Below are 14,487 nucleotides of genomic sequence, written 5' to 3' on the forward strand. Positions count from 1 at the left end.
GTACTGCATACCAGATGCACTGAGAGCCCTGTCATAGCATCCAGACCGGCGTGGAGCGGATGCCAGGGGTGTTGCTAGGCATATGTTAAGCCCCCCTCAAAAAAAAGAAATATATATATCATTACCACATAACATTGCTTCTACTATACCAAGAACAAACATTACCACCATCCAGTAGTTAAATATTCCCATCATAATGTTACTCATTAAAACCACTACACAAAGGAAAATTCTGCCCAAATATTACTGTCACACCAAGACCGCTCCCATTATCACTAAATACTGACTGAATAAAATGATCATAGTGTTACTAAATAAAAACACACCATACAAAGACCAATTGTTACATTCACCCACCGCGCCTCAGCACGGGTGCAAGGATGGTCTGTTAAGTCCTACCAGGATGCCCTGGCTCTGAAACCCAAAATCTTCCACAAATAACTCCACACACACTAAGCGCCAAAAGATAGTGAACTGCGAACTGGAAACAGAGCTCACGGACAGACATAACACAAAGACTGACAAGTGCTCACAACACTCACCTGCATACCTGCACACATAGTTAGATGGAATAACTATAAAATGTACGAGGTATTAGATTATATTTTGGCCAAGACACTTGAGCCCGCGAGCCTACTTCAAGGGTCCTTATTGTCTCAAAGGTCCCTCCTCTAACAAGACAACTAACCCCAGGAAACCTGCCTGCAAGCGGGGCAATCGTCCCGATAGGGATGGCTCAATGCTGGAACCTAAGGGCCTAACTGGCCCAGAGATCGTAAACAATCCAAAGCAGGACAGGACACAGTGCACAACAACACACCAAGTGGAAAGAGTCAGAAACAAAACTGACATAAAAGGAAGTGTCAGGTATCACCCACCTGACACACACACAAGATACCAGACGTCTGGAGGATGCACCTGTCAAAGGGAAGGGAAGAGAAGAGGGGGGCTTCATTAGATGCAGATGGGGACTACAGGTGTCCAGACCGTCCTCAAGCGAGCTGAGAGAAACAATTCAACCTGAACATGCAATAACACCAAGTCCTGCGTGGGAAAAGATAGAATGAGTAAAATGACCAGCATCCTCTAATCAGAGGGGCTGGTATGTATGTGCAGCAGACCAGGGGGATTGGCTAGCTAGAGAACCCCACACCCAGCTAGCTCAATTATCCCACACCTCCGAAGGTGTGCTGTTGGAAACCCATATAGTACAACAGATCCCAGCAGCACAGCCTGACACCAATATTACCAATTATACCACTATACCAAGCCCAAATAATACCACCTTATCATGACAACTACCATTATCACTTAATAGTAACTAAATAATATTACCTTACTGTTACTGAATAAAAACTACTGTATGAAGGCCAATATTACCATCATACATTGGTAGATAACAGTTTTACACAGATGCTTTGTAGACCATATAAGTGTTTAAAGTACCATTATATCCAATGATCACAGGTGACATCTTCTCTGACTAAAATTATTCACTTTTGACATAGTTTCCAGCCCAGACCTTTATGATGATTTCTTCCACCTACAACTCATCTCTCTCAAGTTGGCAACACAAGACCTCTTTGACTCCTCACTTTTCTAGCACCCCACCTACATTTTCCCAACCGACGCAAACTCTTCATCTTGTTGCCTCACCTAACGCGTGCCCCCTTAAAAATAATGCCTGTGAGTGCACCTTTAAAGGTAATAATGCCACCTGTCTGCCCCTTTGAATGCAATAATGTCCTCCAGTACCCCACTCAATAATGGTGCCTCCAGAGTTCCCTCAACTCAGTAATGGTGCCCCTTAATGCCTTCAGTTAGTTATTGTGCTTCTACACTTGGTAAGAGTACCCCCAACTCAGTATCTGTGCCCCCTTAGAGCCCCCAATTACTGCACTTGCTTAGTAATTGTGCCCCCCCACTCAGCACTGCCCCCTTAATACCTTTACTCAATAACAGTGTCCCTTTGTGCCCTCCACTTAGTATTGATGTCCACTTAGTCCTATTACTTTGCAATAGTGTCCCCCCAATCAGTACTGATGCCCCTTAGTGCTCTTACTTAGTAATAGTGCCCCCTGTCTGAATATATGCCCCCTTAGTAATAGTGCCCCCACTTAGTAGCCATGCTCCACTGGTAAGAGTGCTCCCAATTCACTGACAGTGCTACTAAGAAAGTAAATAAGCTACTACTTACCTAGCTGAACGGTGCTCGCCCCTTCAGTGCTAAAGCCTATCAGATAACCTAAAGTAGATCCCTGTGCAGCCTGAAGCAGTGCAATGACATTATCGTGATGTTCTGTGCATGTAGCTACATTGCAGAAGAGGGGGTTTGAAGAAAAAATGTGCAGAATAGGTATTATGCTCGTGCAGGTCTTATCCACCTTTCCTGCACGAACTTACACAGAAGGGGTTCACCTGAAGACATAACGGTCCAAGATGGACCACACCAACAAACATAAATGGAAAAATTATCCCTAGCAACTTATGAGTGAGAGGAACCTGCCTACAAGCAGGACAATCATCCTGACAAGAACGGCACTGCATCTCTTACCTAAGGGCTTATACTGTCCCTAGATGGAAATGATGAAAGAGGACAGAACTAGACAGATGGAAGATAAAGCCCATAGATACTCAACAAACTGATGTCGCACACCAAACAAGACATGGATTCAGGCGTCTACCCATCTACGGACGGGAGGGGAGTCAGGCGTCTGCCCATCTATGGATGAGAGGGGAGTCAGGCGTCTGCCCATCTATGGATGAAAGGGGAGTCAGGCGTCCTCCCACGTAGGGAGGGGAGCAAACAACACCAAACATTAATTCCAATCTGAATCCAGGCAAATACTGACAGAACATAAAGTCTAGCCTCAAACACCAACATACAAACTACACCCATCTGGCACAACATAGAACTGGACTCACACACCAAACTGGATCCAGACAGAGAGCTGCACAGCACACAAACAGCTAGACTACAGAATGACCCACACCCAGGAATGGGTGTGAGCAAGCTAAATATACTCACTCCATGGTTGATTGGTCAACTGGTAGGTGTGTCCCCTGTGTTGGCCAATCAGTCCATACACCATAGGAGATGTTACAGTAAAGTGGAGAAGAGGGCCCCAGTGAGGTATTTCCAACAGATAATGTCACAGGGACCTTTTGCTGCGACAGGTAAGAGGCAAATAGCAGAGCTGAAGGCATAGCCACATGGACCAGGCTCAAATAACGCCACCCTGGTTCCACTGCCTGTTATGGATGGCACACCATAACAATATGTTAATAAAACATATTGCTGAAATGCTTAGAATCGCCTATTCTGTACATAAAAAAGGATGACTGAAGTATTCCCTTTAATATGGGTTAAGGCCTTTTCACAGGGGCATATGCAAGTTTCGTGCAAGAGTCCCAGGGGCAACATACATAGGACAGCACATGGACACCCTGCCCATGTGCAGTTCGATAACCCACAGACAATGGACATTGCATGTCTGATTCTAGTCTGTGATGTGGACCATAATTAGGTATGCTGCAATTTGTTTTGCATGGACCATGAACTGTGTAAAAAGCCTAATTGGCTATAATGGACCCCATATGAATGGGCCCTTAAACAACAACTATGTTTGTACATGGCTCTTGCACTTCCTTGTCTGAATCCATAGGTAGCAAGTAAGATTATGATATATTTGTGAAAGTAAAATTATAGAAGGACTGACAATAAATGTTGTGTCTCCTCAGGGACTGATATTAATGGCGCAATCATGGCTGCTGCTTCTATCTTCAATCAGACTTCACCTAAACTGGAGAGGGGTGGAACAAAGCAAAAAATTCCCCTCATCATATTCCTGACTGATGGAGAGGCCACCTCTGGTGTTACAGCTTCCACCCGCATACTGCAAAATGCACAAAACGCCCTCAAGGGAACCATCTCACTGTTTTGTCTGGCATTTGGCGAGGATGCCGACTACAACCTCATGCGTAGACTGTCTCTAGAGAACCGTGGCATAGCGCGGCGCATCTACGAGTATTCTGATGCCACACTGCAGTTAAAGGGCTTTTACGATGAGATTGCAAGTCCTCTTCTCTTCGATATTGAGTTGGCTTACCTTGGAGAAACAGCTCAAAATGTAACACAGACCCTTTTCCCCAATTATTTTGAAGGCTCAGAGTTGGTTGTCACTGGAAAGCTAAAATCCGGCTCCAAGAACCTTCAGGTTAGAATGACTGCGCATGACCAGAAAGAGAAGATCAGCTTAGAAAATGATATTACAGTGGACAACAATGCCACCCAATCCAGTTTTGGGTGTTCAGGCAATGTGGATGAGATTCAGTGGTTTGTCCAGAGGCTTTGGGCCTATTTCACTATTCAAGACTTACTGCAGGCAAGGTTCAAGGCAAACGATACCGCAGCTCGGAGAATAATCACTGAAAAAGCCACCAACTTGTCCCTTAAGTATAACTTTGTGACACCTGTCACTTCCCTGATAGTAGTAAAGCCGGATGATCCCAATGAACCAAAAACTACTCCAGTGACCACTACATCTACTACTTCATTGCCTACTACTGCAATTCACCCTCTTGCTACAAGTTCTCATACTACAGTATCTATCACTACTCCGAGTACTCCTCTAGTAAAAACAAAGACCACTACAGTTTCCAAACTTACTAGACCAGCCAATAAGACATCCAGAACAGCCATAACAGCCAAAATAAGCACAACGAAACCAACTACTTCAAGACCGTCAACAACTTCTCAAGTTACAGGAACCAGAGGTCAAGCTATTGGAACTCCAGGAATTACCACAACTGGTACTTCAGGAAAGATAACAACTATGGCCCCTGCTACTGGACTGTTCCCAAACACTCACTCCAATTCTGGCACACTACATCCCAGCAGTTTTATACCAACGGTGACAGCTTTCTCCAAGACGGAGAAACCATCTTCCACTTTCTTGAATTCTGAAAATTCAAACTTCTCCATGGTTCCAAGCAGAGGGACCATCATCTCCACTAGAGAACCAACACTAGAGACAGTGACTAGTAATCTTACCACCTCTTCTATCAGTACAGGTACGCTGGAAGAACGGGATGGGGATGGCGTACAAGAGCCTTTCAACACAGAGTTTCCGACTTCTGTTCCCATAAACCCCACTTCCTTGAGGCTTCTTATTCTTCCTGATGAGACTGAACTTTTACCTGGGACCTTCTCATATTCGTCCTTTGTGGAATCCCTAAATCCTCCCCCGGTTTACAGCTATCTTGAAGAGATTGCAGGTAATGTGTATATGAAAGGTATAAATCAATTTCATACAACATAAAGTGAGGGTTGAAAATGCTGTAAAGTGTTATGAAACCCATCCAGAGTTCCAGACGATCCTCTGATGGGCACCAAAAGTCTAGCAGAAGAGAACCCAATTTTGGGTCAATCATTTGCCACAATGGTCTTTTTTATAGGTTATGCTCAAAGCCATTATATCTGTACTTTTACACAGGCTGATGCTTGGTTAAGCGCTTGTTCGTTGGCTAATCAGATCTTTTGTGCAGCTAAAAAAAATGAACGTTCTTGTCAGCACAGCTCTGTGTGAATGGGGCGGGGATGTACTGCCGGCAACTATTAAGAAAGCACTCTGGATTTTTTTGGGGGGAAAGAGAGTGCTTGTATCCCCACTAAGGTGTGAGTAGTTTTGGACACTCTTACCAGCACTTTATTGAGGACGAAACCTCTTTGATGCCGGCTGCCACTGCAGTGAGCTCCAATTTCACTGAAACTATTGTGAAATTTGATGACCAGGATTGGAGCAGTCTTGTCTTTAATAAATGACAGGCTAATGCCTTAAAGGGGTTTTCCCACTTCTCGCTGTTTTTAGGCAGCTCTGTACATTGCACAGTGGCACAAGTTGGTACTGCAGGCCGAATCCTATTGAAGTGATTGAGACTCAGCCTGTAATACCAGCCTTGGCCACTGCGCAGTGTACTGAGCTGCCTGAAAACAGCTAGAAGTGGGACAACTCCTTTAATGGGAGCACCCCCTCTTCGGAAAAAAATATCAGAGTGCAGAGAATGGGGAACGAACAATTGTATGAACAATCATTTGTCACCCATATCAGCCTATGTAAAAGGCCAGTTAAACGAGCATGACTCTAATGATTGCTGCCTGTCTTACACTACTATTAGCCCATGTAAAAGGGCCCTTATTGATTATATGTCCTATGTGTACAATGATAGCTACAGAGTTTACTATGCATTTAGAAGTCGATGCTCGCATGGTCTGTACTGTACTGGTGGCCATCTGAGTAATTTCCTCTTTCGGGCCTAAGGAATCCCAGTCCAACACAGCCTTAATACATTTACACATAGGAACTCTATATGTGCAGCTTGGCTTTTTCTGTAACTCCCGCAGGTAATGAATGAAGTGGGTTGAGTAGCCACCATTGCGTTAATTTCCATGACGGGATATATGAATCAGTAAATGAGGCTCAGGGGACCCCATTCTTCTGATAGGTGCAAATCCCATCTCTAGGATCATCAGCTAACCACATCCCTGACCACAATCAACATAGCATCAGTCACTGATGAATGGTCACACAGTAATTTCTGCCATTTTCTACATATCCAGTCTAGTAGGAAAGTAGCTGTAAATACTGCTGTCCAAAGGAAGATCATCCTCGGCACTGCCAAACTATGCACATGGTTGGCAAACACTGGCAGATTATTGGCACGCACTGTGCACATTTACAGAAAGAACAACTATCAAAGCACTGAGGTAGTGAATATTAAATGACCAATATAAATGCTTATTTGCAGGCCACAAAACGGCTCAGTGTGTTTGCTGATGGCACCTATTGCCAGATAAACATATTTTGTAGTGCAAACTCCCCACACCGCCCATGTATTCTGCGGCTCCTTCTGCAAATCAGCAGATCGGTATAAAGAGAAGAGCTGAAGTAGTAAACACTTCAAGATCCAACCAATCTGAGACGAAAGAAGGTGTTTTAAGGACTACATACACATTATAGAAGAGTCGTCTGAACGGCGCCAGCAGACTATCTGCCGTGTATACGTGGGGTGTTGCCATGTGAAACAGATTGTACATTATGAGGCTGACAAAAATAAGTTGTACTACTGTAAGATGGAGCTAAAGTTTGAGAAGGTCCTCTTATGAGCTCTGCTATGGTTCCTATAGTTATGTAATCTGGGTGGTATACGGGTGACTACTACTGGCCATCCTACATTACTGTAATTTGTGTATTTCTCTATGGAGTGTTGTACGTGACTTCCTATTGGCTGTAGAGGTCAGTTGGGAGATCTGGAGGGCTTGAAATCATAGAGAGCTGCAAGCTGGAGAGCAATTCTAGTGCTACTGAACCTTAAGAGAGACTACATTGCTGGGAGAGAGAGATGCCAAATGTGCGAGTAATTGGCTTGGGGAGCCGTGTGAGATGTGTCGTGGAGATGAGACAATTGCACAAAAAAGGAGGCAGTCGGTGTTCGAGAAGCGCCTATCCATAATGCGCCAGAACTGATGTCGCTGAGAGAACAAAGCTGCAGAGACTACAGACAGAGGGAGAGACTGGTACAAAGGAATCACATTCTCATGGAGCTATGCGAATCGGGGTACCCCCAATAGGTGTCCAAAGCTGTGTCACCTACATTAGGGTACCAAACACTCTGTATATTTGTAAGTGAGGTGGGCCCTCAAAAAAGGCTGACTTGTACACATGGGTAGAGAAATATACAGGATAGCCAACAGCACCACTTCTCACCACTCCAATTTGGTCGGACAATCCACATGCAAAAGCCGCCAGGAATCTGAACATATTCCTTGCTGAATCCACACAATGCGATTAATGCGGCAGCATACAAGTTGCTAGGTGCAAAATGTCTTTATTCTCCCATGACAGACAAGACTGAAGGCAGCAACGTTTCGACCTGAATGGTCTTTTTCAAGCTAGCCACAAGCAAACAATACCCCATTTAAATAGTCCCCACAGATTGCAAGACAACCAATCATAAAACGTTACTCCAGCCTTGCAAGGGTGTGTTAAATGAGCATTAAAGTGCATTTGCATATATTTAAAACATCACTTACTCCGCATTACTCGCATTGTACACACGGTAGGGATTTAATACAGGCCTGCCAGTTAAAATACACAAGCTTGAGACAATATCAGAGGAACATATATTCACCTGCCAGTTGTGGACAAGCTATTGGATAACACTTGCATTACTTTCGGACTGTGTGCGGGCGACCGCCCTTGCTGAGTTGAAAGATTGGGTGTAGAGATGAGCAAGTATACTTGCTAAAGGCAATTGCTCGAGCGAGCATTGCCTTTAGCGAGTATCTCCCCGCTCGAGACGGAAGGTTCGGGTGCCGGCAGCGGGCAGGGAGCTGTGGGGGAGAGCGGGGCGGAACGGAGGGGAGATCTCTCTCTCCCTCTCTCCCCCCGCTCCCTCCTGCTGACTGCCGCTACTCACCGCTCCCCTGCGCCGGCACCCGAACATTCAGTCTCGAGCGGGGGAGATACTCGCTAAAGGCAATGCTCGCTCGAGCAATTGCCTTTAGCGAGTATACTCGCTCATCTCTAGTAACAAACTAGAGTGTAACACTTGCAGTTCTTAGATCAAGAGATGAGTTCCGCAATGGGCGGATTCCAAAGAAAGTTTTAGCAAAAGTTCTTTTAAATAAACTTCCCGTTGTCCCGGGCTAGTTCCGGTTTTCTTTCAGTGCACATGCAGTCCAGTGTTTTATGAGGCTGCTCTCACTTACAGTACCAATGCAGGAGTACTCCTGGTTCCGATCCAGCTGTCCTGTAATCAGTCAGATACTCCCTCTACTCCTTCAGTCCTCTGCAGACAATTGCTCTCTAACAGCAACTTTTCTCTCCCTTGCTGTAATCACTGTGTGCCTCGCAGATCGTTGCACCTGTTACAGTTTTTCCACTGTCTTTTCTACACCCAACCTGGATGTACTTTCACTCTGCACCCTTTTGCTGTCTCTGCATTGCTGTTTTCCCTCTCTTGGATCTCTCTCTGTAACTGGCTGTACTTCACTTACTCTGCTGCCCTAGCTCCTCCTGCCTGTGGCGCAGCAACTAATTCTCTTTTATTGGCCGGGAAGTAGCCAATCATTGAAAGTCTTGTCGAATTTTAACGCCCACCTGAAGATAATCCATCGGCAGAACTGTCCAGTAGTTGCTTTCTCCCCTCTCCCCATTAAAAGCACATGGACATTTCTTCGAGCCGATTGTGCGTGTGTATGGAGAAGTCATGAGAGATAGCTGTTGGTCAAATGACTGAAGGTGTATGGCCATCTTTATTCATAAACAGCGCCACTCTTGTTCTTGGGCTATGTCTGGTATTGCAGCAGTTTTTTTCTTACAGTGTATTTCGCTATAGATTCTGACTCTCTTCCACAGGAACGATCTACGTCTTTTACCGCAACTGCAAGCAGTTTAATGCATATTGGATGAATACTGGGTGCAAAATCATATGCTTATAACTTGTCAATACCCGCAGCCTAGTTTGTGAATCTGCTGTATACACCCACAGGTAAAATGACAAGCATGTGATAAATATGGTGTCTTCATTTTGCAGGTCCTACTTACGATAATGCAAAAATAGTGGAAGCAGAGACGGACTATGACATGGAAGACCTACTAGGGGGACCAGATAGGGACTATGCCAGTGAGTATTGCAAAGGTCTTTGGGTATTAAAGGGGTTTTCACACTATTCCCTATGGGGGATAAATGTCTGATTGCTGGGGGTCCGACCATTGAGACCGCCGGCAATCCCGACATCTGTATACTCTGAGTTCCCCATGTGAATGGAGCGGTGGTGCGAATGTATGACCGTCGCGGTATTCACTTCTATGAGACAGGAAGAGATCAGTGCACTCTGCTATCTGTCTCTGTCCCATAGATGTGAATGGAGCGTTGGCTACACATATGCATCACCCTACCGCTCACATGGGGAACTCAGAGCGTACAGATGTCGGCACTGCAGGCTTTATCAACGGTCAGACCGCCAGCGATCCCACATTTATCCCCTATCCTGTAAATAACAGATGATTGGTATCGGTGAGACATTAACCATGACTGGGGGAGGCGTTCCAGTGAATTGATGTAAACTTATGTCCTATGGATGGCATGGGCTCAGAAGCTGAGCCAACGGCATCTGCAGCTGGAGCCAGTTGTGACTGACATCCGCCTCCCGCTGCAACAGCGAGGATGGGTGAAAACGGTGATCTCTGCTGTTAACCTCTTTCACGCTGCATTCAATGTTGATCACAAGATGTAAAGTATTCACAGAGTGAGGGTGCTTCCTCTGTGACATCATCGGCCCTCTGCCATGTAATCGCAGAGGGCCAATGTGTTGCCGTGCCAACCGTCCAGGTCTGCTATGAGAAGTGACTGCAGTACAGAAATACTGCAGTATATTATCAGTGTGATCATTGCAGGTTCAAGTCCCCAACAGGGACATAAAAAAAATATTAAAATAAAACAAGTTAAAAAAAAATTGGAAAATGAAGCTTTTTTCGCAAACTTTCCCCTCTTTGTTTAAAAATATATATTTTTAAACTTTAAAAAACAATAAATCCAACACATTTTTTTATCTTGCATAACAAACACCATTTTAAAAAAAAGCAAAAAAAATTAAACTAAAAGGCTTCATATTTTGTCAAAAAAAAAAAAAACACAATAAAGTGAACAAAAAAAGCCACATGTACCCTAAAATGGAACCAACAAAAACTACAGCTTGTCACACAAAAACAAGCCGTCACAGAGTCCTGTTGATGAAAAAATAAAAAAAGTAATGGGATTTTGAATGCAGCAATGCAAAAAAATACAGATTTCCCAAAAAAGGGTTTTTTATTGTTGAAAATAAAATTCTATAATTTTGATAATGTCGTAATCGTACCGACCTGTAGAAAAAAAGTTATCACATCATTTATGCTGCATGATTAACGCTGCTAATTGGTGTTTTTTCTCCTTGCCCTCCTAAAAAATGAACGATGAAAATCTCCCCAAAAATAATCACATCCTTAGATCCAAAGTAGGCCACGTCACTAAGGGGTTGAGTTGGGGACAAGATCACCCTACAGTATCACAGGGGTTCAAGGCCAGAAAAATCAGCCTGCCCAAGCCAAACTAGGTGCTACAGCGCCACTCTTATGCATGGGCCATGTAGGATATTGCAGCTCAGCTAAACTCACTTGACAAGTTTGCACTGAGAGGAAATATGGTATAAACTCTGCCTTCTCACTTCTTCCTATTGTATATCCTCCTGTATAATAGGTGTTTCTCTGGGTGTACCTGGACTTCAGACCTTCATGTCTTCCGGTGAGAGTTACTTTCCCAGATGGTTGGTCACCTTTTTTAGATGTTCAAGTTTCTTCTGTTTCCCTTCACATGACCTCCTCACATCTAACCCAAGATAATAACGCTCATAGGACAAAACTAAAAACATTAGTACAATTTTTTACACATTTTTAAAAAATAACAAAAAAAATCAGTATCTGAGATGAAGCCTGCGATGGATGTATTGATGAATCTGGTGACTTTCCTATGATATTCTGTTGTCACAGTTGATGGTGATCCTCACTTTGTGGTGTATTTACCTCAAATCCGGGAGAAGTTGTGCTTCACTATCGATGGACGACCAGGGGATATTCTGAGGCTCCTCTCTGATCCGGTTACAGGTATATTTCATGCATCTCTACTAGGTTGTGCCAAGATCCACCGTGTCCTCTGTGGTTGGACCAATTCCCATAAGTCATAAATTGTAATGAAGGGAAAATATTCAGAAGGTGAAGAACTTTATGCATGGTAACCAGTAGGACAGCTGCTATGCCTCATGTGGCACAGAGTGTTAAGACAGCAGATAAGCAGTCCTAAGTTCTCACTCACGACCTGAAGGTTGCAAGTTCAATCCCTAATGGTTTAGCTGACCTCCTATAATGCATAGATGTAGTTAATCTTTTTACAACAGATTACCATACAATGCCTGATGTAAAAAGTGTAACTGCCAGAATACAAATCACCAGGACAGGCTTTGTGTAGGCATCGAGCCAGTAAAGAATGCTGGGAGATTTCAGCTCTGAAGTCAGTAAAATTGTGATAGTGCCTCTGGACTATAATACAGGCTGTAATTATTGTACAAAATACTGTACATCCTTCTTCACTTGTTCTTTCCTCTAGGAATCACAGTAAATGGCCATTTGATGAAGGCTCCTCTGAGAGTTGGCCATGAAAACCGTTTACGGACCTACCTAGACATCATCACCATTAACATTAACCAACCGCGATTCAACTATGTAGTCAATATCTCTCTGAACAGTTTGATGCTGAAGGGAGAGAAAACTATGGTCCTTCCTATAAACCGACCTGCTCTGCTGAGAAAGCCCAGACTGACCATCAAGATCTCGCCGTTCTCCAACGTCACCGTGTGGATTGGTCGTAATGTGGAGTTGCTGATCCTGTTTCATCGCTACCAGCATCCAACCTACCTACAGATGAACCACCTGGGCTTTTACATTGTGAGAGGAGATGGCTTGTCTTCTAGCTCTGCTGGCCTGCTAGGTAAGAGCGCACAACAATAGAGTGACATGTGGATTGCGTGGTCCATGGTGCATTGGAGTTATGCTGGACATAGACGAGAAGATCTGTCTCAAATTTGACACATTTTCCTTTATGGATGCACATAAGTCTGGTTACATACAAGTGTATTATGGTCACATTTTTGCGTCCGTAATACATACAAGTGTCCCAGCCCAACCGCAGGTATTCTGACTCGAACTCAGAGCATGCTAAGTATCTATTATGCTCTGAGTTCAAGTTAGTAGACTCAGGTTGGGACACTTATAAGTGTTATGGACTTATAAATGCGGCTGTAATATACTTGTGTGGCATTGGCCTTACTAAGGGAAATAGATGGGGATACATATGGATTAGACCATAATAACACTGTGTCCATAGTTACATGACCCCCGGCACTGACTGGACAATGCGAGGTCACTATAGACAGGTATTACTAGATCACTAGACTTAAACACTGCAGATAATTCCACAGCAGTAAATAATACATTTCAACTGTGTCTCTCGAAACTTGGTTACTGTTAGATTCACAGGCGCTACGCCCAACAAGTGTGTTCCCTCTGTCTATGTTGTGGCCATCTCCTCTCACGCTCTAGACCCTATCCTCCAGGGCGCCACCACTCCCAACCACTACTCCCACTCTCCAGAGCCCTGTTCCTACTTCCTGACCCTGTCACACAATAGCCTCTCACTGACCTCCTAATGGTCTGCCTCATCTCCCAGTCTTGATTGTTACTATGTATACTATACATATAGTTAATAATAATCTTTATTTCTATGGCGTCAACATATTCAGCAGCACATTACAAATCAAAGTGAACATGTACAGAGAGAATAATACATTATATGCAGTAGTCAACTAACTATCAAATAGTGGTGAGGGTCCTGCTCTCAAGAATTTACAATCTATGAGAAGATAGGAGCGAGGGTCCTGCTCTCAAGAGTTTACAATCTATGAGGAAATAGGAGCGAGGGTCCTGCTCTCAAGAGTTTACAATCTATGAGGAAATAGGAGCGAGGGTCCTGCTCTCAAGAGTTTACAATCTATGAGAACATAGAGGTGACACAAAAGCTTACAATCTTTGAGAAGATCAGGGGGACACAAGAGCTTACAATCTTTCAGAAGATCAGGGGGACACAAGAGCTTACAATCTATAAGGAGATCAGGGGGACACAAGAGCTAGCAGTGCTTGTTCTGTACAACAGTTCAGTCCGGCCATCTGTTTTATAAACAGGGTAGTATACAGACAGCTGTATGAGCCACTCACTAGTCAACATCTGTATATGTACAAATGTAAAGTGCATAAGGGTGTAAGGGGCGTGGGGGATGCACTGAGAAGAAGGGGATCTGGTTCTGAGAGGGAGTGTAGAAGAGGGATAAATGAAGTAGAGTTAGATTAGGGATTATGGTAGACCTTACTAAAGAGATCTGTGTGTTGATGATTAACCTGATTGTCTGGGGTAGCTCATTCCAGACAACTGGTGCAGCCTGAGAATAATCTTGGACATGGGAACAGGAAGTTCAGATTAAAAAAGAATTTAGTGTAACTCACTGGCAGAGTGGAAAGGATGAGTAGGGTGGTAGACAGAGATGAGGGAGGAGATATAGGGCGGTGCAGCACTGAAGAGAGCTTTAAGGATGAGAGTGATGAGTTTATATTGTATTTTATAGTGGACGGACAACCAGTGTAGTGACTGAAACATGGTGGAGGCATTTGGACAGTGACTGACACAGGATGGATGCTGTGCTTATATCCTAGAGACCGGTCTCTTCTTACTTTTGCTATTTGAATTTGGTCATAGCGCAACAAACAGAGTCATCCTCTGTTGCAATTGCAGTTTCCCGAGAGCAAAGTATGTCTCTCCTGTGCACTCAGCTGCTCTCTCAAC

The 14,487-nt window shown here is 44.1% G+C and overlaps 1 protein-coding gene across 1 annotated transcript in view; it reads left to right on the forward strand.

Moving 5' to 3' along the window:
- The window catches only part of ITIH6 (inter-alpha-trypsin inhibitor heavy chain family member 6), a 76,873-nt gene that overhangs the window by 58,983 nt on the left and 3,403 nt on the right, over positions 1-14,487 (forward strand). Inside the window, exons 9-13 of the mRNA XM_066580555.1 lie at positions 3,742-5,277; positions 9,598-9,687; positions 11,299-11,343; positions 11,589-11,702; positions 12,202-12,582. Of these exons, the coding sequence (XP_066436652.1) occupies positions 3,742-5,277; positions 9,598-9,687; positions 11,299-11,343; positions 11,589-11,702; positions 12,202-12,582 (2,166 nt within the window). The remainder of the gene's footprint in view (positions 1-3,741; positions 5,278-9,597; positions 9,688-11,298; positions 11,344-11,588; positions 11,703-12,201; positions 12,583-14,487) is intronic.

This window comes from Eleutherodactylus coqui, chromosome 10, assembly GCF_035609145.1.
Source record: "Eleutherodactylus coqui strain aEleCoq1 chromosome 10, aEleCoq1.hap1, whole genome shotgun sequence".
NCBI classification, from domain to species: Eukaryota; Metazoa; Chordata; class Amphibia; order Anura; family Eleutherodactylidae; genus Eleutherodactylus; species Eleutherodactylus coqui.